Source organism: Helicoverpa zea, chromosome 14 (genome assembly GCF_022581195.2).
Source record: "Helicoverpa zea isolate HzStark_Cry1AcR chromosome 14, ilHelZeax1.1, whole genome shotgun sequence".
Lineage (NCBI taxonomy): Eukaryota > Metazoa > Arthropoda > Insecta > Lepidoptera > Noctuidae > Helicoverpa > Helicoverpa zea.
The window spans coordinates 6453559-6477859 of NC_061465.1; the positions used below are offsets into that span (position 1 = coordinate 6453559).

Genomic DNA, 24301 nt, shown 5'->3' on the forward strand with positions numbered 1-24301 from the left:
GAGTAGAAAGGGCCCGAATGATTAGATGACAGCTGATAGAGTTGTATTGCAAAAACATTTGCGACCCTACTTAGATTGGGAAAAGGACAGGAGGGTCAGAAAAGGGACCAATTCGGTCGTTGATTTATATCTCACCACCTAATTTTGATTCGGATTTGCGCCTTTCTTTGTGTCCTGTATGTTGTTTTTCTATATTTAAAATTATGAATGGTTCCGTTTTAAATATTCTATTTAGATATAATTCGCGTGCTCGCATAGTTCGTGAGACAACACTTAGCGCGGTTGTTAGCGGTCGCTCGGAGCCAAACGTATTGCCACTCCCATACATTCCGACGTACGACATACATACTAAACGTGATGGTAATCGAGACCACACGAGAAACAGGAATGTCTTATGAAATGTGTGGAGGAATCAATGTAACAATGTTTTGCTTATGGACTGCGAAGGGATAGTTGGATAATGCTATATTTGTAAGTGCAAGTATACGTACGGATACGAACCGGTTTGGATTCGAATTGTTTTTAATTACTTGCCTCTTCGATCAATAAATAGATCCCTAAAAATCCCTCTTTAAGGTTCCAATTTTTTTTCGACACTTGCCCATCCGTGTATTTACCATGGCCAGCACTGCTATTTCTGTACTTTAATGCGACTAATTTTTTAACACCGTTATGTTCTCACTGTCTCTCGAGGTCTAAAAGCACTTAACCGACAAATCAGTGAAGCGATAAAACGACTATAATTAGTGTGTAGTTAGTTACCTTCGCCCATTTGAGGCCCATATGCCCTTAGAGGCATCGTATCATGTAGGTTAATTATGTAGGTGCGCCGTCTCAGTACACACTTATTATGTACTTGAACTTTATATGGAAAAAATATTCAGTTACTTAGTATAGACGATATAATAGTTTAAAAAAAACTAAAAAACACGCTTTTTATAGAAAACCGAACTAAAAAATAGAAAATAAATTTCAATGAATATAAATTAATAATAGTGTGAATACAAAAAAAAAAAAAGTGTGGGGTGCTTTTTAAGGTCTTATCGAAATGAAAATCACTCTACTCATATCTGTCAATAAAATATTTATAACTATTGACACCATGCACCCCACGCTTTTTTTTTTTGTATTCACACTATTATTAATTTATATTCATTGAAATTTATTTTCTATTTTTTAGTTCGGTTTTCTATAAAAAGCGTGTTTTTTAGTTTTTTTTAAACTATTATTTATTTTCTACTTTTTAGTTTGGATTATTTATAATAGCTTTTTTTGTTTAAAGCTTTTCAGTGATACGAATAGTTGTCACTGTCCATACAAGTGGGAAGTTCTCATCAATACAAAGAATATAAGGCCAAACGAGGTATTTTACATATTCAGTTGTCGAGTTCCCTCGACTTTCTCTGGTCTCCATCATCAGGTCAGCTCCAAACCTTCACTGTTGCATAGGTCTTGTCAATACGAATAATTTAAGCCCAAACACGAGGTAGTTTACATATTCAGTTGTCGAGTTCCCTCGACTTTCTCTGGTCTCCATCATCAGGTAAGCTCCAAACCTTCACTGTTGCAAAGGTCTTGTCAATACAAATAATTTAAGCCCAAACACGAGGTTGTTTACGTATTCAGTTGTCGAGTTCCCTCGACCCTCTCTGGTCTCCATCATCAGGTCAGCTCCAAATCTTCACAGTTGAATAGTGCTTTTAGGCGTACACCTGAGTGTCAAGTTTTTACCCTATGTATGCCTACAACTTTCGATGGTTGCCCTCGATTTCTCAGGGTTTCCATCATCAGATCCTGACCTGATGACTATGGGACCAACTGGCAGCTATTCCGAGTCGAACAAAAAAAGAATCACGTAAATCGGTCTATAAACCTCGGAGTAATCGATGTGTATGTATAACCTCCTCCTTTTTGGGAAGTCGGTTAAAAATGGAATAATTTTATCAAATTAGTGTATTGTCATCGGTCCTCAATAAATCTACAAAGTTTGAACGAAATCTGGCCGTTTAAAGTGGGTCAAAATCGCGCCCAAAGAAGTCGGTTACAAACCTACAAACATACAGGTGAAGCTAATAAAAAGCGTGTAAAAAGGGCCGTGATCTGTATTTTAGAGACAGTAGAACAAAAATGTTAGGTAATTTATATGTTTTAATTTTCAATATGAATTTGAAAGAAGTCTAGAATCCTTAAAATTGGTTGTGTATAGCTCCGATAAAGATTAAATACGACTAGAACGTTATAAATGACATAGAGGTCAGAGGTTCAGACAAGCTCACCATTATAAATATGTATTATGCACGTCAAACCACATATTAGGTAATCATTATATTTAGAACAAAATCTTTTTAATTTGCATAAAGAACTCAAAAGACCTGTATTTTCATATAATAAAAATAAACTTGTATAACCAAATGAAAGGAAATAAGGAAACAAAATATAGAAACAAAGCGGTGATTTAAAAAATCTATAATCTTAAAGCACTATGAATAATAATAGATATTTAAATTGCATAAGAACTTATTCAGTAACATCCCATAATAAAATTACGCGATAATCTTTGTTCACAAGATTAATGTGAGGTCCTAATTATACGCACGTAGCATCATTTACGTGGGTGGCCAATATCTAATGACAGGTGATAACGTGACAAGATACTGTTACAAACAATGATTGATTTGCTAACCTGACGTCATTACCATCCCTGAATGATAACCTCGGGATTAAATGGACCCACGCATTTCTAGAAGTGTAGTAAGTCAATATAGAAAATTATACCTACGTACAGTGCGCAACAAAAGTCCCTATGGCCAAGTGATGTCTAGACTATTTTGTTCTGCAGTCGTGGTAGTGACTTATTTTCATTTTTAACCGACTTCAAAAAAGGAGGAAGGAAGTTTTTTTTTTTTTTTTTTGTATGTTTGTTACGCGATTACTCCGCCAGTTATTAATCGATTTTGATGATTCTTTTTTTGTTCGACTCGGAATAGCTGCCAGTTGGTCCCATAGTCATCAGGTCAGGATCTGATGATGGAAACCCTGAGAAATCGAGGGCAACCTTCGAAAGTTGTAGGCATACATAGGGTAAAAACTTGACACTCAGGTGTACGCCTAAAAGCACTATTCAACTGTGAAGATTTGGAGCTGATCTGATGATGGAAACCAGAGAGGGTCGAGGGAACTCGACAACTGAATATGTAAACTACCTCGTGTTTGGGCTTAAATTATTTGTATTGACAAGACCTTTGCAACAGTGAAGGTTTGGAGCTGACCTGATGATGGAGACCAGAGAAAGTAAGTCGAGGGAACTCGACAACTGAATATGTAAAATACCTCGTATTTGGACTTATATTCTTTGTATTGATGAGAACTTCTCACTTGTATGGATAGTGACAACTATTCGTATCACTGAAAAGCTTTAAATAAAAAACTTTTTTACAAAAAAATTAAACCGACTTCCCAAAACACTAAAAAGCAAAAAAAAAACTATTTTTAGGTGCATCGGCCTAGAAGTCGGTGGCAAAATTAACTTAGTAACATCCATTAGACACCGACTTCTAGGCCGATGCACCTAAAAATAGTTTTTTTTTTTGCTTTTTAGTGTTTTGGGAAGTCGGTTTAATTTTTTTGTAAAAAAGTTTTTTTCTGATATAGTGTTTTGTAATTTTGATTTTGTTCATAGACTTTTGTCGCTGACGATACATACGGAAATACATATGTATAGTGTTGTGTAGGGTACGTGTAATGGTTTCTGTTGACCCAATTAGATTGCAAAGTGATTGATTGAATAATGGATGGGATAAATTGCTGTTAATTGAAGTTGCATCTATTGACGTTATTCTATTAGTCCTATTTGGCATATTGCTGAAACAAGACAAAAGTATATCAATAAAATACTGAAGAATTGCATTCAGAAAGCTATTAAAAATTATAATTGTAGGTCGGAGATCTACATCATCAACCAAAAAAATATTGTATAACAAGTGGGTATCGCGAAGCAAATAATAACGGACCATTTTATAGTATATACCGTTGAGTTCATATGACCTTTTGGCTACATACAAGTTATGGTACATGGTTAACCTCGATACCATCGAAGATTGTGAAGCATGTTACATGACTTGCCTGAGGAGATTGAATATTATATTGATTTAATGATAGACCACGGTAGATTACACTTTTAAATTAATGCTGACAATGGCCAAGTTTTTGTGCAGGTACTTGCACAAGTACAGTTACAGGTATCATATTTCCAAGCTTTATCGAACCGTAATGTCTGATGTGCATAAACAACAAACGATTTGTTTTACTTACGGTAGGTATAATGACTCATCCTCATGGGACAAACGTTAAAAACCTAACGTCTGCAAGACAAATCATTTCTTATAGGAATCAGGTGTAATAGAAGAACATGAAAAAAACAAAAGCTATCTAGAAGATAACAACACAATTTTGACACAATAAACAGATATAACGTAGCACATTGTAGACGTAAACTAGTGTAAGCATTATCAAGATTCCATCAGCATAGCAATGAAGTAAGTATAGTTACCTCGTGGGACAATGTTACGTGTAATTACATATAAATATGGAGGCAAGGTCGCGTGCGCAAGCGATGCCATCGCCTTGCTTCACATATTACACTGGAATATACGTGCATGCACATAATTTGTCTTTCAAATATAGGCTTCCTCTTTCAAAGTATTTGCTAATAATGTTATAAGAACCATTCCTGGCATTTCATTGCGAAGTCTACATTTCTTTTTAAATTATCCTCCCTGGTCTTTTCTTTCTGTATTATTGAACCAGCTGATCACAGAATACCACTGGTTATAATCTAGTCTGGTTGTAAGTTTTACCTATTTAAATTGGACGTCGGCATTAAGTTAGAACAAGACTTACTCTTTACGACCATTTCTAAAATGTGTCCGATTGCTTCATCTTCTCCAACTATTACGATGCCCTGTGAATCCCTTGTACTCTTTACTGTCCCTTGTATACAAAGGAATAGAATTGGTATTCATTCTTAGCCAGAACAACGTTGGTGCGAATAGGACTTCGGCTAGATCAAATACAATGCCTTCTTTTTTGGCTACTCCATTGTTTCATTGCCTGAAGTTCTTATACATACAATTACGTGTTGTAGTTTGACAATTTATTGGCATTTGTACAGCTGAGAACATATTTGATTGGACTGTCTGTCAGAATGTTTTTGTGGTTTCTGTTTCTCAATTTTGAGGAGTGGTTATAACGCAACTGATCTTAATATCGTCAAGGTAAGCAGTTTTGTTTATCTATGTTGATATGTGGCAAAAAGGCACAGTTGTAGGTCTTTTAAAGTCTTGTAAATTGCAGGGACAATCTAAGAAAATGATTATGTTGTTCTAAACACCGAATGATTACATCGCACGTCCTTTTCCTGTTCCGCTTGGACTTATGCCTGTTCTGCATTTGCATGTGAATAAAGCATGACGATATCAGGCACTGCATACCGTGCGAATGTCTATGCAGCATAATTCTAGTTTATGCAGAACATTAACATTTCGGCAAATGGTCGCTTCAAAAACAAATGTGTTTGGGAACTTGTGTGTCAAGTGCATTGAATCACTTAACACAGTTTACACACTATAATAGTCAGCTTTGTCAACCCAATTGCCAAACTGCAAACAAGAATCTAATACGACAGAGTCAAAAATTAACATGACCCCATCAATAACGCCACAAATCACATAATCTACAAAGTCATGCATAAAAATATATTGCTACAAGAGTAAAACAGTTTACACAATAGGGGAAACAATTTTCCATAAATTTCTTTACTCAATGAGTGTTGGTGAACAGTATTTTGTTGTCAACATCGTTACGGAGTCGTCACGCGACGCCTGTTTCACGTCACCATTCAATTTGCTAGGAAACTGTTTCTGGCATTGTATATGGAGACCTGGAGAAGGTTCATAGGAGCAAACTATTGTTTAAAGTTAAAAAAAGGAGGACTTATGTGGCAAAGCAAATAAGAAGTGATTCAAATGATTTTATTGAGTAATAATTTGAAGTTACTAAGGGTGAGTTGCACCATTTAATTATAATATAATGACTGAACCGTTTTCAGTTGTCAAATCACCGATTTGACTTAGGGGCGTCATCCACGACCATTTCGTGGCTGGTCATGGGTTGGTTTCGTTATAGTTTAATGGTGCAACCCTCCCTTAGTTCTTCTTTGTCAGTTTAATTTTTTGCACTGACAACAGGTCTCGTAGTCTCTTCACCCCAGACTGTTTTGATTTGTTATTAAAACTACTACTGTATTGTGGCGGGTTGCATTTCTGTACTTTATCCTTCTTAGTGTCGTGCCGTATTGCCAACCGTGGCTTCCTGTTATACGATAAACCACTTATTAAGAAAATTTTCTGTTACCAACTTATTATGCGTTACGGCTTATGGAGATTTATGCTTTTGTACTACGTTGAAGTTATTGGCGCTTACTGCTGACGTTAGTTTTTCACATTTTACCATTTTGAACCAAACTCTTCTAAAAATGTTCTTAGTTATGAGAGGTTGAGCAAGACACACTTATTTTATTGTGAATGAAGCTTGTATTGTATTGTATGTAATGTATTATGAATTCAACACGGTGGTGCTGTTGCCATGACAACAATGGGAATGGTATGGCATACGCCTACAAGTAGGAATCTCAAAAAATATTTTATATTTAAGTTTCTTTAGTTCACATTGTAAAAGAGTGAACCAGTATTACAAGACGAGACTTACAACCACATAGCATGGCATAGGTACGCCTACAAGTATGAATCTCGAAAAACATTAACAGCCTTACTAAAAAAACTTTTAAATGTCTGTTCAACACTTGTCTAAAAAAAATACAAATTATGACTTTGAAATAAGGTCCGTTTTGCAGCCACACTTTTTTTAGACAAGTTTTCAGCAGATGTTTAAGTTTTTGTATGAAGGGGGTTGTAGCTTCTTTTCCTGACAATGCAAAAAGTGAACCAGAATTACAAGATCAGACTACATTTACAACCAAAAGAAATATAAAACTTGAACATCGAAGCCAAAACTAGTTGTAGCAACAAACAGACGTTGAGACATAGGTAGTCGTAAATCATGATCACATTCCGGTAACTGGTTACTACACGTCACACGTTCGGTTAATTGCTACTTACTAACTGACAGTCGTTACGAACGAAACTTGTAATTAACTCATTATTTATTGAGGGTGGAATCGAATATTTTTTGTTATGAATTTGTTTTTAAATTGCTTTGGAAATAATTGTTACTTCTGAGTAAGGAACAAAATTTTTTTTCGATATTATGGGATGTTCTGAGTAATCTTTGCCTAAAGAATGAATATAAACTCATTAGAAATCTCAGTAGAGACTACGCACCATACTTTTTATTTAGAACTAGTGTTCTGCTCATTTTCAGATTGAACGCTACTTAGAACCATAATTTACCATAACTTACATACAAACAACCTAAAATAATAGTTTCTACAAAAACACGTATTCTATCTCGCAAGCGTTATTTTTTGGAAATCGCAAATGTCGGCTGTAGAAAGTGGGTTATAGTTATAGTTATCTTTTTTTCAACATAGGTTTAAAACAACATTTCTTGTGGCTGACTGCAAATTTAAAATCACGTAGTTTCTACGGCTTCGGTCATTAGATAGATAGATTCAAGTCATCACTTAGCTACGTAAATTTTATTGCTGAATCTACACATTAGTTCTTTATTATAGGTAATCTAACAATAGATCTTCACACTTGTTCGTCCAAAAATGCATTAGTACTCATCCATCTTTCCAAGTCGTGTCACTTTCTCCAGCCAAATTTATTGTGCCAGAGGCAATGTCCCTTATTTCGTTGACATAAGGTTCCAAATCGCAAGTTAATTAGAATACTAGGCTCGAATAAAGTAGGTCAATTGTCATTGACGAACGCTCAATGTTTACAAACAAATAATTTACGCAATTCCATTGGACTGACGACCGCAACTTATTTCTGTAGCTAACAAATTTTATGCAAGACATACTTCCGTAAAAAGGAGGAAAATGCCTTTATGCAGAAATAACTGCAGTTGCAGTAAGATTTGGTGATAAAAATAATGTTATGCATGTATATGAACATATTACGTCACTATCCGAGCGTATATATAGAGGAGCTAAAGTAAATAAAACAGCAAACAGTATTTAATGTTAGGATGCACTCAGCACTAAGCCAGCATCATTGAAATCTAAATAAACACTCATTGCAGCGAAGATATGCAAATTCTAAAGATAAAAATTACCAATGCAAAATCTAGAAAGCCGTTTGTATTGACGTGTCGTTAGTAGCAATGGAAACTCTTTACACATTACTATTCAATGGGCTTCGAGGCCGACTTCATGCCAACGTATCAAGAAGGTCGTCAGTTATCAATTCATAAGTGCAAGGGGAAACTGCGTTTTGATGGACATGCCATATACTGACCTATCGTATGCACTAGTTTTATTAAAATGTTTCAAATTTTTTGGTGCAATTAATTTGTCAATATGTAATTTTGTTGGACTGGTAGCGTTTCCACTTGGACTTTGCAATTGAGTAGTTCGTATTTTAGAGACAGTAAAAAGTAAGCCCAAATTATGTGGTTGCCGATAATTTCATATAGTTTCAACATAAACTGAGAAAACTGTAAAAAATATGGCATTTGCAATACCTACGTAAAATGTGTACTCTCAAACCACAAACAGTTGAGTTTACAAGTAAATACATTAAACAGAAAATATTGTTAAAACCACAGATGTTCAAACGTGCTGCAACGAATCGACCACCTGCATTGACGATGTAATAAAACAAAAATAAGTAGGTCGAGCAATTCGAAAACGAGATTAGGAACTACTCTTAATACATATATTTGCAACACGCTAATTAGTTTAGTACAGAGACTAGCAATTTAACAGTAAAACACGTTGATATTCGGTTCATTACGAAACAGAGTTACGCCGTATTTCAATATGTTCAGAACATGCGTTCAGTGTTACGTAAATAAGTAGCTCATCGTACAGCAATTAGATTCGAATCGCATCCGTTGAGCACTTAATTAATATACAAATAGAAATAATTATTTCATAGGCACGCATGTAATTGCAGACCTTTATAACGAGGGAAATAGCTCGTATGATTAATTAGGAAACGGTTTTCTGTTTAGAAAACTCAATAGTTACATCAAATTATAGCGTTGAATGTTTATGGGCCTACTAATGATTGTTTCCCTTGTAAATGTTTAAAGGAGGTTATAAATAATATGAAAGTCGAGTAAATTATAGAAGGCATACAAAATAATGATAATAATGTAACTATTTATAACGAGAAATCAGATGTACTACTACAATTTTACTTTGAAGATGAAAACAGTATTAATGTCCATAGCAATGTTGTTGAAGAACTAGTAAATTGTGAAGGACGCAATTAATAAATGATCTTAAAGTAACGAACCCATGGAACCGGTTAATGTTACTAATAGTCCGGGAGGCAGCGGCTATTTTGGTTAGTGTTTTTATGCCCATCTTTACTTCACAATACTAGTGAAGAAGCTCTTTCTAATAACGAAAGTGAAGGTCAGCTGACGCACCAGCGGGGGCGTTTGCTATGAGACCCCATAGAACACGTCAAAAAAAAAAAAATCTAAAAAGTATTTTATTCCACATGAAATTTTTTTCACGTGTTATTGACATTGATTACAATTAAAAGAAAGTAGTCAGCTGCACGACTAAGGGTGGATTATGCGTCAGCTGAGCGTGCGAACTAGCCAAAAATAAAATAAAATAAAATAATTTTATGCCGATTGAATTTTTTTTACATGATTTTAGACATTTACAGAAACTTGATATTGATAATCAGCTGCATATTTAGTGGGGGAAAACACGTCAGCTAGAGCAGGAATGTATGACTGCGCGCATATATCTCTATGACTCGCGGAATTTTCAATGCTCCGACTGACGCCTTTTTCCCCAACGGACAATCAGCTGACGAATATTTTCTTGTATCTATATATTAACACTATAATATTTATACATTCCATGTCGTCTTTTAACAATTTACCCAAGATTCATAGGAGTGAAGCGGTAACAACATTAATATGATTTCTACTAGTTTGTAATATTCGGATTAATTGAAACGTAATTTTATTCGATTATTTTTATTAAAATTAACATAAAAATCTTAATATAAATCAAAGAAATATTTTTTTATGCATCATCTTCCTTTGCATCACTGTCGTCATCACAATTATCGATGCTTATGTCACACACTCCGTCGTTCTCGGTTTCGTCGTCCTCTGTAAAAATATCAATCAATTAATTAACAAAATCATGTAAGTAAATATTATTTGCCAGAAATCAAAAGAAGATATTTTTTTTCATACCATGTGGGTTCATGTCGAGATTAGTGATGCTAGTGATGGATGGCAGCAATTGATCACCCGTAAACCATTTAAAATAATATAATAATTTTATTTTATTTTATTTTTGGCTAGTTCGCACGCTCAGCTGACGCATAATCCACCCTCAGTTGTGCAGCTGACTACTTTCTTTTAATTGTAATCAATGTCAATAACACGTGAAAAAAATTTCATGTGGTATAAAATACTTTTCAGATTTTTATTTTTTAACGTATTCCGCAGCTTCCCAATCTCGCATCCACCGCAACTGGACCAGCTGACGATCGATTTCGTCATAAGCCACATGCATTCTGTTTTCTATATTAACATCAGCCGGCATAAAATGACTCGTTTAAAAAGCCGCTGCCTCCCGGACTATAAAGACGCAAGCCAATTAAAGATCGTAGTCAAAGTCAATTACTGGTTAATAGTACAAGTAATTAATCCCATGAGTAAGTTTCAATGTAAAAGTTGGCAAAGACCCTACGAGAAATCAGTGTAAACAAAATTGACGTTATCGATTTCCAAGATCTCTAAATAAATAAATTTTAACTTAACCAGTCCCGTATTCTATGCGTAACATGCTTTTAGTATCGGCCCCATTGTTCTCTTGCTATCCGAACATACATTACCAAATGTTGGCAGAGAGATAATTGAAGCAAATAACGCAGCTTTGGTTTTGTTCGGTTTCGCAACTTGAGAACGTAACACGCGAACTATGTGAATGAGATAGTTTTGCGTGCAAACGACTGTTTATCTTTTAGTTTTGGGAGAACAACAAATGAACATTTAATTCGAAGATTGTTTAATTTAAGCTGAGGATTTAGGTCGTGTTGTTAATCAGAATTGAATCATATCAAGATAAGCTATTGAAATGCAAACGACGAAGAAAGATGATGAGCAAAAAGCAAGAGTTCACGGTCTTACAACAATAGGGTTCTTAAAGAGTAAAAACTATCTACCGCCAATAAGGAAGGTGCTGATCGATTACAAGAAAATGTGCCTCAAAGAGAACTAGTTACTTGGCTAATAGTATTATGTACAGGTATAAGATTGTGTACAAAACGTGCGCATGACCTTACAGTGTAACAACTCAGTCAAGGCCACGGTTTATGCTTGATGAGATCAGACTTGGGCTAGGTATCTCGTAAATCGATTATGGCGTCAGTAAATCTATTCGGATTTGTTTATCGATATTAGTCAACGCGCCTTTGGAAGCGGTGCGAACAATTGATCATGATGACTGACAGCGAACAAAAAGGTCTGTTGATGGTGATTGATTGATAAGCGTCGCGTTTTGTCTGTTGAATCGGATTTGATGATTACATACGAGATAATGCGATTGAACTGATACAAGATAATTAAATGAATGAAATATAACAATTAATTGACATAAATAGGAAAGATGTGAAAATTGGAAATGGTCTTAAAATTATAGATATCGATAGTATTTAAATTAATGTAAAAGGAGAGTAAATTGAACATGATCCTAACGAGATATTACCAGACCAGATATTACCTAAGTCAGGTATATAATTATGCACAGGTAAATGGTGTACTTATGGATATTACACGAAGCATTATAAATATAGCTCAGCTTTCGTCATGTCAATCTATGGATAATTTCTAGCTTATATTACTGGGCCTATTATAGCTGATTGATGTGGTCACATAAACTTAAACGACCTGTCTCCGCCTGTCAAAAAAACTTGAGTTGTGTCTGCAGGAGAAATAATTTGAGTGAAATATTGGCTATGCTTTCGTGTCAAAAGCTAAACTAACTATTGGGTATATTTTGAGAATTAGATTTAAGTCGTTGTTTTTTGTATTTTTTTTTTTTTTGTATCTATGTATATCGTATTTTCAATGGGCCTAGTGGCTTGAAGTAAAGGATCAAAGTAATGTCTATCTGGTATGGTATCTGAATTTAAAAGCTAACTCGGACGCGGACATGAAAACCAAAAAAGTTTTAATGATTTCAAATTATAATACCATTATCGTTAGCTACAAAAAGCTCTGAATTGATATGTACATATTGTAAGTGCTTACAAAGTGGTTTATTATTAAGTATTTATTATGCAGTCTGACATACCACGGCTAGGAATTTTCATAAATTAATTAGAGGTGAAACTGCAGCCCGTTTGATTAAAAAGTACATAGTTGTATGATTCTTATTCTTATGTTCTTCATTGAGATAGATCCAAATATCAATCTGCACAATTTCTTACTTGGTCTTGATTGAATTTCATTAAATGTTAATAAGTTATTACTTTCTAATGGTGACTGTGCTCTTTGATTTATTTATTTTTATTCATGCAATGTTTCTGAAAAGTCAGGTACAAAAAGTACATGAATTAAAAATTATACTTGGCAAAATTCTTGCAAAATAAAACAGTTTATCGTTTATTTATTCCTCATTTGTACTCACAGGCCGGTTGTAACTCTGACATAAATTATAAGAGTTACGTTGATTCATAATTGATATTAAGTTAGCTACATCCACTGCCTCGGAAAGGGAAAGAGGAAGCCTCTGACTTAACGAATATAAATAACTTCATATTCAACGCTTCGCTTCACCGGTCTCACGGAGGATGTAGTAAATGGAGTCTCGTGTGTTTATGTAAAAAAGACACTCGTGGTAACTCAATCCTGTGATGACTTTCCCAGACTGTTGACATATTAAAAAAAAATTGGATTTGTTATCATTTGAACGGAAAAGGCCGGATTGTTTATATCTGTCCATCCACCGGTTACTGTATACTACATAGTGTTATTTGATCTGTGGAATTACAAATGTAGGAAGTTTTTGAATACTCCATTCGATTATTTCTCGGTGACATGTTATGGTCTATTCATCGGAGTCACGTATCACAAGTAGCCACTAGATTTTGTTTATTATCATCAAGGTCTTTTAGTGGTGTGTGAAGAAAAAATGGCTTTGGACGTGATTGCATTATGACAAAATGTAAAGGGTTATATCTTTTGAGTACCAGTCACACAGTACCTGATAGTATTATTAAATAGGAAACTTCCTGTAAGACAAGTTATGATTTCGGATATTAAATTAAATTAGCTTTTCTGAAAATGAAACCTTCTAGCTAATTTTACAAAGATGATAAGATACTACAGTGTATCTAAAGTATCAATTGTAATAAAGTTTTTAATTCCCCTTCGATTCAACATCTATAACCCACTATGCGATCCATCTTACGTAACTACACAGTGTTTGAATCTAAAACTATCGTTCCGTTACCAAATTATTATCATCTGTTATGTCATCCTCAATTTAGTCTAACTCAGTAAAAGTGATAGACATTTTGGTTATTGTGTAAACGTACGGCCAGTAATTGAATGTAGCAGCTTCGCTTTTTTGCTAATTTCGCCTTTTCTTTTGTTTTTTTTTTTAATGTTCTACACGATGGTTTTGATGCTCAGTTGTTTCATGAACGTTGAAACACTAACAGTGAGTTGCACCATTTAGCTTTTACGATAACCGAACCATTTTCAGTTGTCGAATCACCGATTTGACCAATGTAAGGGAAGTATAATGCTGGTTATGGTTTGCTTATCGTTATAGTCAAACGGTCACCTTTAGACTTTTATAAGCTAAAATTTATCGCTTCTTAAAAGCTTTTAAAAATAAAGAAGTTCAAGATTGCAAGTCAATTATAAAATTAACCCTTAGTTTTAGTTTAAGCTGGTATCAGACCGCCTGAAAACTTTCAATCAAGATTTTTTTTTAATTGCCAGATATTGGGTAACTGTAGGCCGATTGTTTAGTCTGTAATGTGTGTTCTATAGTTCGGCCATTCAGAGAATGCGTTCCTGACACGTCGCGATTGAACTGACGACGTAATAACATTCATTGATTATTGATATAATAATGTTGTTTTAATGCTCCTCAATTGTTAAAACGGTAAACAACCAGCAAAAATATTTTTATCGTAACTGCAACGCCATTGCAAAGTTACGTCGTCAGTTCAATCGCGACGTGTCAGGAACGCATTCTCTGAATGGCCGAACTATAATAATTCGATAGCGCGCAATTTTACTATATCAAGGCCTAAACCTTGCAACTATATTAATTGTAATGAAATAATTCGTTTTTAGTATCGCAAAAATTGAATGTCGAACAGGAATTATTTTCAATGTTAGTATGCAAGTTGATTTGTGAAATTGATTTTTGAATATTAATTGTGAATGTGCTCTTGAAACTTAGTGCCAATTTAAAAGTTGTAGGTGATCAATCGCTCGTTACGCGTACTCTTACACAATACATTTCTCTATTAGTCATACTGTACATGTATCTAGTAAAGAAAATGTTTGTATGTTTGTCTTTAGCTGTAACTACGTCACCTGTTATTTAGTACCTAACTTTTTTTTACGACGTCAAAAATCATTAAATGACCTCTCCCGCTGTGGGTGCGGTGAGGGGGTGTCAGACTCTTACTGACTAAAAACCGTCGTGTTCCGTCGTAGGCCTTTAAAGTACCAGGGCCGCGGTAACTCTTTCGAACAATCCCGCAACCCCGGCAGGCATTTAATTTTTAGTACCTACCTAATGGTGATTCATTTGCCTGTGCGAATTTTTTTGAACCGACTATCCAAAAGGGAGACGAGACGGTTTTCAATTTGGATGTTTGCTTTTTCTGTGTTTTGTTAGCTTATATCCGCTGCATGGGTATTGAATTGTTTTACAGGCATCCATTACGATTAATAGCGTCCATCTCCGGATTACTCATAAAAGTCCGGCAGGAAAATATATGATGATATTTTTCTTTTAATTTCCCGTATCTATGAAAGAATGACGACAAGATACAGTTAATGATAGCATTGCGTGCCGCCATTTTAAAATAAAGTTTTGCTCCAGAACATCTTTCGTGATTGGAAGAGGTACCGTGTTATTAAGATAACTCATGATTGAAGGTAATTGCTACCTCCCCGACGGTGATCGAAACGGAGTCACGTTTGATCTGGTCATCGAACCGAACGATTATAAAAACTCATAATGTACCACTGTGGCAATGATGTTAGATCATTTTAAACACCTCGAACCGTACTGAAAAATCTTCAGAACGGCCAGGAAGAGGTTTATTTGCAACAAATCAGTTATAAGTATCATGGGTTTCTTCAGAAATATTGGCTGTCAATTGTTTTTGATTTTTTAGACTTTAAAGTTGAACTCGCGGCTACATGCTTAACTTGTGACGTTGGTTACAAACTCAAAAAGTAGATTAAAAACGTTAGAAATCTTGTTTTGAGTGACACTATGTGTGGAATGCGAAACTAAACACAATTTCGTAACAAACGACCATACAATAGTAAGTCAACATTCCAAGAACCATACATATTCTGAGTACGTAGCTGTTTAAACTAAGTGCCTTTCCACACATACTTACAGGTTTTCTTACAAATTATTCCAAAGAGGTTCATTATCCTAAAGCAAGAGAAACCGAACGTGTACGAGTAGGTACCTACAAGATATCGCAACGGTTTGAAGTTGCACGTGTCTAAGGGCCGTAAAACGGAAAGTAAAATTCAAACGCGAATAAAAAAAATGTTGACACAAAGATATAAAAGTACTGTGTAAACAAACAGTGGCCTGCTTACCCAAATAGCAGAACTCTCCCGGGAGTTAGTAACAAGTGGTGCGCGGGCGCATACTGTCACGTACGTGGATCGCAATAACCTCACGTTCAACACCCACTCGCAAATAGCTTAGTTTTCCGCTTTCTTGACTACACTTGTCGATTTTTAAATGAACTGTAAAGTTGTAGTAATGTCGCGTCGCGTCATGTTTAGAAATGTTTTTGCAGCGCTCCACTGGATTGGTGATGGAATACTTGGCAGATTATAGGCTTGTGAGACAGTAGAATGTGAAGGTTATATAAGCATTTCAATTCTCTAGTTTGCAACTAAACATTCTTCTCTGATAACCTATATCGCTTAATTGTAGATTCCATAAAGACAAAACAAATTAGAGGCACCCAAAATAAAAATCTTTATTGTAAAAACTATTATGGTCCAAAAATCATTTAAGAAATATAGTATTTGAAAAAATCTTGCCGTGCCTCTTGATTTATATTCACACTGTTTCGTACATTATTATCCCAACGGCTCAGAAGCCGGTATAAACGTTAGAAATAATTATAAATCGAATCGCATTCTCGATAACATAAGGCAATGTTGCAGTTAGGTACCTGATCTAGTAAACTAGACGGGCCGGGAAAGGAGTGAATGTGCTTCGATCCTCTCACTCCTTAAGAGATGGAGGTCGATACTCCTTGCTTGACACTCCTTTGTATTTCCTTTTAGGAAAACGGGTATATTACCTTTTACTATGATTAATAAATTCTAACCTATATACCTAGATACCTTTAATAAAAAGCTTATCTGAGTTTGATTACCTATAAAAGTGGTCACTGGTAGTTTTCTTTAATTTGATTTGCCATTAAGATAATGTCACTTATAATATTAGTCAATTAATCAAATAAAAATATTTGACACTATTCCTGACTCTTGGTAAAGTACGTAAATGATAATCTTATCATCAATATGTAAACATAAAATCAACAGGATTTCTGTACTATTTCATTACATTTTGTTTTATCAAGCCTATACTGCTTTACCACCTATTTTCGACATCATCAAGTTCCTACATCCACCAATTTAACAACATGTAATTCGAGAAGAAGCTTCTTTCCAACACGAATAAAAACAAAAACATAAGGCAAGGAACACATAACACATCATATAAACAATTTGAGCCATAATCCAGGCGTGGTTTTCTTATAAAAAGATCATCATCTGGCCTTGGTCGTTATCGCTCGACTGATCTCTTTCGCACGCTGGAAGTGTGCGCGCCTCCTTAGTTCATTCACATTTTCACGAACGATTCTCTTGAACTTTTGACCTACGGATGCCTTTTATGTTTCTACAGACGAATTCTTGCTGTTAAATAATTTTCTTTGGGAAATTAAGTTTTGTAATAATGTTGAGTACGGAAGAAATTGCGTTAGGTTAAAATGATTGTTTTCGTTGTTACAAAATTATATGTCGAAAGATTGTCTTAGAGTAGGTAATATAATGAACAACTTCCTCTTATTAGCATAGTTAGTGTTTTATCTTTCATGTTAGAATGCTTTAATGAGGGAATATAACCTCGGAAGGCGTTGAAGTTTCTTATTAATTTTATTATTTCTTACTGTTATTTTTATTATATCCGCTAGTTGTAAACTAATCATAATTAAAGTTGTAACGAAAATGAGGCATGATTTTATAAAATACGTAAGTACTGTAGATTACTTAATACTTTTAAGTCCCTACTAAAAAGAAAACCACAGTACCTACTATCAAGTACCGAAGTGAAATAAATGAAAGTGCCAAAGCCAATATTTTAACACCTGATCCAGTTACTTCTGCTATCCTAGTCAAATCGCTCGCGGTCACCCACCGCGGCACTACTAAATACTATAAACGGATCAGACCTATTAGACCGCTTACAACGTGAAATCGAACTGCCTTGCTCTCTAAGTACCTTAGAGCATTTAACCAACAGGAACCGGCTCGATTACAAATAACTATGCGGAAAAGTCTTCCAATTTTCGCGGGAGGGGGGGGGGGACAAACAATGCAATAGATTACGATACATCACTCTTGCATTTCCAATCACATTGTTAAGTTCGCATACACAACAATTGACAAACGCTAGCACAAGCTTCACCCTTGTATGACCATGCAAGAATTTTTGGTATTTAAACTTTGGTAGAATTGAAGGCACTGGCGTCTCCGGTTGGTTTAATTCTCTAAGCTAAGTACCGACATCGACACTACGACAGTGCGACTTTGCGACTTACGTGTGCTTATTGTTAAGCGATGCACGACAAATCGCCGGCAGCGCCATTGGACACGCGGTTTACCGGATCAGCGCAAGTTATAAGCGAAACGATTTTGCAACTGAATTTGATGAAATTGTTATGGTTCATTTATGAGTACGTGTTGGGGATCGATGGTTTTTTTTGTTACTTAAGACATTATGATGAAATAATGAATTTTATCATATAAAACAGAAAGATTAAATAAGAAGTTATAAAAGAGAAACAAACTAATCAATCACAATCCTACACCAAAATTGGACTCAAATTACATAAAAACACAAATACATTTCGTTTGCGAACCTCGTATTTTTTGTTGTACTCGAAATACTATAGCATTAAATATTCATTATAAACCGATTAAAGCCATAAAAACAATGTAATGAATACTGTAAAAACAAACAACAGTCGGAGGCCTCGCATTCGGCAGGATTAAAGGTGAAACGGTCGAAACATAAATTTTCTCGTAAAGGCTTGACTAATAAACGCCTGGGGATATTAGCATTAGTAATTAAAATTTAACTCGTAATATTTTAACGAGTAGGTATTAAGTATTATGAAGTAATAATAATAGGTTTGATATGCATAGACGTTCGCATATTTGAAAGTTTCTCAGTACGTGATAACATTGAATGATCAGAAAAGATGCTACATGACAAAAAAGTCCATTAGAATTTCAATTTGAACAATTAATAACAAATGTAGAAAAACCTGCAGGATAAGCATGATTGAATGATTGATGACCGAATTGATTCAAGCTTCTAGTAACAGAAAATCCCGTGCATTCTAATTTCTCCTTCAAAATAAACAACACACTCGGTAGGTACCGCTATCGGCAACAACTTGTTACTTTTAACACTTCCTGGCACTAATGCCTTAACGGTGTCACAGTGACAAGACAAGAGCACGCCCAGTTTGTTTCCATAGCATAATGAAGCGAAAACGAACCGAAGAACATTGTCTATTGAAAGACAGGCCACGTTACAATGCCAGAGTCGGTTGCAGGTATAGTGTTCGAAGAGTCTATACTGCATACAGATGGTATTGCAACTGTTGGAGATTTTAGATTAGTTTGTTATGTAATAGCTAAAGATAGTGACACGTTGATTTTAGGACTAAAGAGCATGCAATGTTTTTGTTGCATTTTTTGACATAGTTGAAGGAGGATAGGTTCTAAAGGCGAGATTCCGCGGCGATGTTTCTTCTAGTCTACTCGCTCCAGCAAATATTAACGAATTGCCTGCATTATGTAAATGTTTGCAAAATTGCAACCTCTTTGCACAGACAGAAGCTAGCAATGGACTCGCGTCATTTTGAAGAAATCTAAATAATTCCGTCAAAGTAAAAACTCTGTTCAATCTAGAAAATATTTAAGGAGTGCAATTTCCCTGTATCATAAATCAATCTCATTTAGGTGCTTATTTACTCTTGTTGGGAAACCTAACCAATACTGTCACATGTACTAGGACAAGAGAAAACAAATGTGGTTTAGGAACACTTTCGAACGAAACTTGTACAGGTGCCAAAAGACTTAGCACTACTTAGTAGGAAAGCGGTGGCGCGTGAGTTGGTGCACTAACTTCTATTGCAAACCTCGGAATGCCTGAATGGAGGCCGTTTGTTTATCTGTGAAGAATAAAACGAGTTTGAGAATCTGTTCCAATTTTTATATATTTTTCTTTTGTTTTTATTACATTTATAGATCATCTGCTGTTTTTGTGGGATGAATGCGTTTATCTGGAATCAATTTTGTAGTTTGAACATAAATTCCAAAATTACATATCACCAATATTTTTTTTAAGTGTAAATGGATTAAAAAAAAAATTTTGTTTATCGTGCTCCAAAATTGCACACTTTAGTTAGTCCGATTAATCGCCTGTAACTGATTGGCGGTAATCGTTTAGATAGCCACTTTATTTTAGGTTAAATAAACTATTATGGACACGAACAAGAGACAGAAATCGTAAAAATAACTTTTTCAAGTGAAAAGAAGCTGATATGGAAATATGGCATGGAAGTTTGAAATGTATAATGAATGATTGAACTTATTCCAGACTAGTTTAAATAAGGTTTATTAATTTTCGATACCAGAGTATGCTACAATATTTGTAGCGAAAGTATTTGAAATTAAATACTAAAACAGTGCTCGCCAAATCGTATAAAACGTTAAAACAACACAACCATCCCATAGTTGCTTATCAATAGTGTAACACATTTAACGTTATTTTAACCTAGTTCCCCATATTATATTTGGGTTTTTCCAATAAACAAAACTCTCAAACTAGGTCTGGGTTAGATTAACATAAATATACATTTTATTTATTACTTAGTGCTAATTCAATTGAAGTTACGTTTGTTATTTTACAGACAGTAAAGATAACCAAACTTTATAAATATAAGCCTAACTAGAAACATCCAAAATACATACAGTATCCTGAATATTACAAGAAGAAATTTTAAGTCTAAAGATCTTCAATTTTTCAAGCTCAATAAGGTCAGTGACTTGTATGTTTTTTAAATATCTGACTCACTCATTGTTCTCGTGAATATCGATCTTGCCATAGCTGCAGTAGGTATATCATCAAACAATACCGAACAAGTTCAAGATTATGATTCAAATATCTACATCCCAACGTTTCTGAGAAATTGCAGAATCTATTTTTTCTTTCGGCCCTTATCCTATCTGTTTTTTGGGGCCAGCACAATATGTCTTCCGTTTTCAGACTTTTCTTATGTTTGATGTAATATACTCCTTCGAGCTACATCGTTTAACTCAGTCCTACCATTGTTCCTTTGGTCGTCCCCTTCCCTTTAACTTTTCTACGAACAACGGTATAATTTTCTTTAATTTCCAGCATTACTTGCGACAGTGATCTTACATCATCGTGACCATCTTATCCGATCCCAGTCACTTCTCACTCAACTTCCCGTGTTATTCTTTTATACTCGCGTAACGTTAAAAGTATCTCAGTAATCCCCTGTTTCCTGTACAACCAGCTACAGCTTCATATTTTTATGTTATTATAAAATTTTGTTAAATTCCATGGAAGTATAATCACAGGAATTTCTCAAAACTGGGTCAGCGACAAAATTGTTGTAAACTAAGAGGTCAGACACATATGGTATTAGCACGGTTTCAGATAAGGGTCAAACTTTCTAATGTTTTGCAGAAAGGCGTGTTTGTTGAAGATTCTGACTTTGATTGACGTTTGTGTGGTAGGCAATACATATACATACATTATATGAAATATTACGCCTTTGTGAACATTTAGATAAAATTGGATTCTGCTGTCATACTTAGACTCTCTTTACGAAGCAAATATCTGTCATACTTTATTCTGCAGTTACCTGAGGTAGGAATAGTGGATGCGTATTAAGTCTACATACGTAAAGCGGTGCAGTATAGTGATTGCCAATTATAGAAGTTACAAAAGGATTACCTACTTGGTAGTCATGTCATTCAAGCTAAGACTAGTAATGATGAAACTCACTTATCTCGCATTAGGAACACTACACTGTTTATTCCAGCATGACATCATATTTTCATCCACATGGCAAGTTAATGAACGCTAAACAACAGTTCTTAATATAACTGTTGTAATGTTTAGTACAAAAAGCTTTGTATTACGAACAGTCGAAACTGTGACACGATTCTATATTGTCGAGAGAATAAGTAACAATGACCTCTATTGTATAACAGATAGCGTTGAAAATTGCCTGATATAACCTGATATGGCATTGTTTGTATGCAAGTAAATTAGTAAAGCCAATAGTGGAGTCGTGAAACAAACAGTTTTGGATCAAAATAGGTCAATCCATGACTTAATAGAAGGTTTGAAGAAGCGATAAATGTTCATGGAGAGACATTTTAATCGTAATTCAACTAAAAACAAGGAAATAGGTATGCAAATAGGTTACCACAACACTTGATCAAACACGGAAAACTTCCTTCCCCGAAAATTCCTTTACAGAAAATTTACATTTCATTTTCGTTCGCGTTAAACCGAATCGCAAACATTCGTGCAACCAGCCTTATCTATTAACACGTCAAAGAAAACGATATTCGTGCCACGAACGCTAGAATGTAGAATCTTCCAGTTTTCATGATATATCGCTCATGTTCACGAGTCGGCGTTCCGCATAACTTAATTGGAAACTCCTTCTAGCATACCATAAAACTTCGGCCTGCACTTCGCACAGATAATTGACATACTAATTATTACGGCGGATGTTTATGCGATTACTACAAAATGTATTAATTCAGTTCATTTTCACATTCTTTACTTTCGTCGGGTTTTAATTGAATAAAGGTTTATGATGATTGATGTAGCATGTTGAGCGGGGATTCTTGTGGAATTCTTAATACGTTTTTAGCGTGGGTGCATTCAGAAATGAGCATTTAACCATTTAGCTATCTTAAGACATTTTATAGTACGTTGATTCGTGACTAACAATTGACACTGTTATTGCAGCAACAATTACGCTTCTTTAGACGTAAAATAAGAATATATCTAGGTATAAAACAATTTCTTTAAGATCGAGGAGGTCGCTAAAAGTCACGAACAATAAAAGCAGCGGCCAACTATTATATGGGCAACGGTAAGTTTAACGACTCGTATTTAAATGTAGGTCAGCAGATTAACTGGTGCTCATTATGCCTACGTCAGGTGTTCTGAGAACATTTGTTGGTGTTTCTGTGAAGTCATCTGCGCTTTTAACGATCTTGGCAACTGGGAGAAATATAGGGCTTAGCTACAAGGTGTACTTTCTTTAAAAATACATATTTCTCTTGATGTAACAGGTATAGGCTATATTATTTCTATGCTAAATGCTTTTGAAACAAAAGATAAAAGGTTGTCGATGAGAAAAAATACATTGATCATGGTGAAGATAGGGTAACAGTACGGCAGTCATGCTTAGTTTTCAAGAGGCAGAGAAGAAAACTAGCTTATACCTATGTAATGTATTTCTAAAGAAACATGTCTTATGCATGATCTAAAGCTTAGGCAGGGCATATTAAATAACAAGTTGCATACAATGTCGTGATTATCATCAGGACACAATTACAATTGATAAGTAGACCATTCTCCTTACACAGTCATTAAATTTTCATGCAAATCAATTAGCCTTAGCGAATACATTTCGCAAAATCGTAAAAACATGCAGGTATTTTGTATTTTTGTTTTTTGTTTAAGTTTGTACATAGCTGCTTTTTTTGTATTTTCATTTTATTTTAGAGAATTCCAGAAGCAATGATATCTATCCTTTTATTTTATGTCTGAGTCTAACTGTTAACTGTAAGCTATACCATCAAATACACCTTTCTAAATAATTATTTGATCACTTTTACAAAAAATAAAAACTTATGAAGTGCGACCGACGACGTTGCATAAAATCGACAAATCATGCTTGAAAGTGCCACTATAAGGCGGATGGTGGAAGAAAATTACAGATTTTTGCTGTTAAATTAATGTTGTAGCAGGTATTTGTTCACGGAATAAATGGCGGTTAATTTATGAATAGGGAGCAAGTGAAGAACTAAAGACTTTTTGGATGCGGTGTCAAATGTCAATTCGCGTTCGCGATTGACATTTATGATGAACTGTCAATCCAAACTACTTATTATGGAACTTTCGTAACACCTTAGCGAATAAAAATAAAATTATTTAGATACTGTCAATAGGATTTTTGTCGTTAACAGGTAAGGAGCATTACTAGTAGGTAGTATTTAAATGAAATGTTTTTGAATACTTCTGTAATCTTATAAAGACCGGTTCGTTATAAAATTAATTTGAATAATAATAACATTGATTTGATGTCAATGCTTCTCAGTCATGTCTTCGCATAAATTGTTGGTATAATACACGAATGTGTTTTATACATACATATTATATTTAATTGAAAATGTTCATGAGACATGTGCAACTGGGGCAAATTTTTCAAGTTGGCAGGCAAAATTGATCACGTCACGCACGTTCATACTATTTTTAATTAAATAA

General features: G+C 34.7%; 2 protein-coding genes across 2 annotated transcripts in view; both read right to left on the bottom strand.

The window, feature by feature from the left end:
- LOC124636204 overlaps positions 1–24301 on the bottom strand; it is a 46653-nt gene that overhangs the window by 19798 nt on the left and 2554 nt on the right. The gene's annotated exons all lie outside the window — the stretch shown is intronic.
- The window catches only part of LOC124636653 (myb-like protein X), a 32936-nt gene continuing 18872 nt past the window's right edge, over positions 10238–24301 (bottom strand). The window contains exon 3 of the mRNA XM_047172814.1: positions 10238–10326. Within this exon, the coding sequence (XP_047028770.1) occupies positions 10238–10326 (89 nt within the window). The remainder of the gene's footprint in view (positions 10327–24301) is intronic.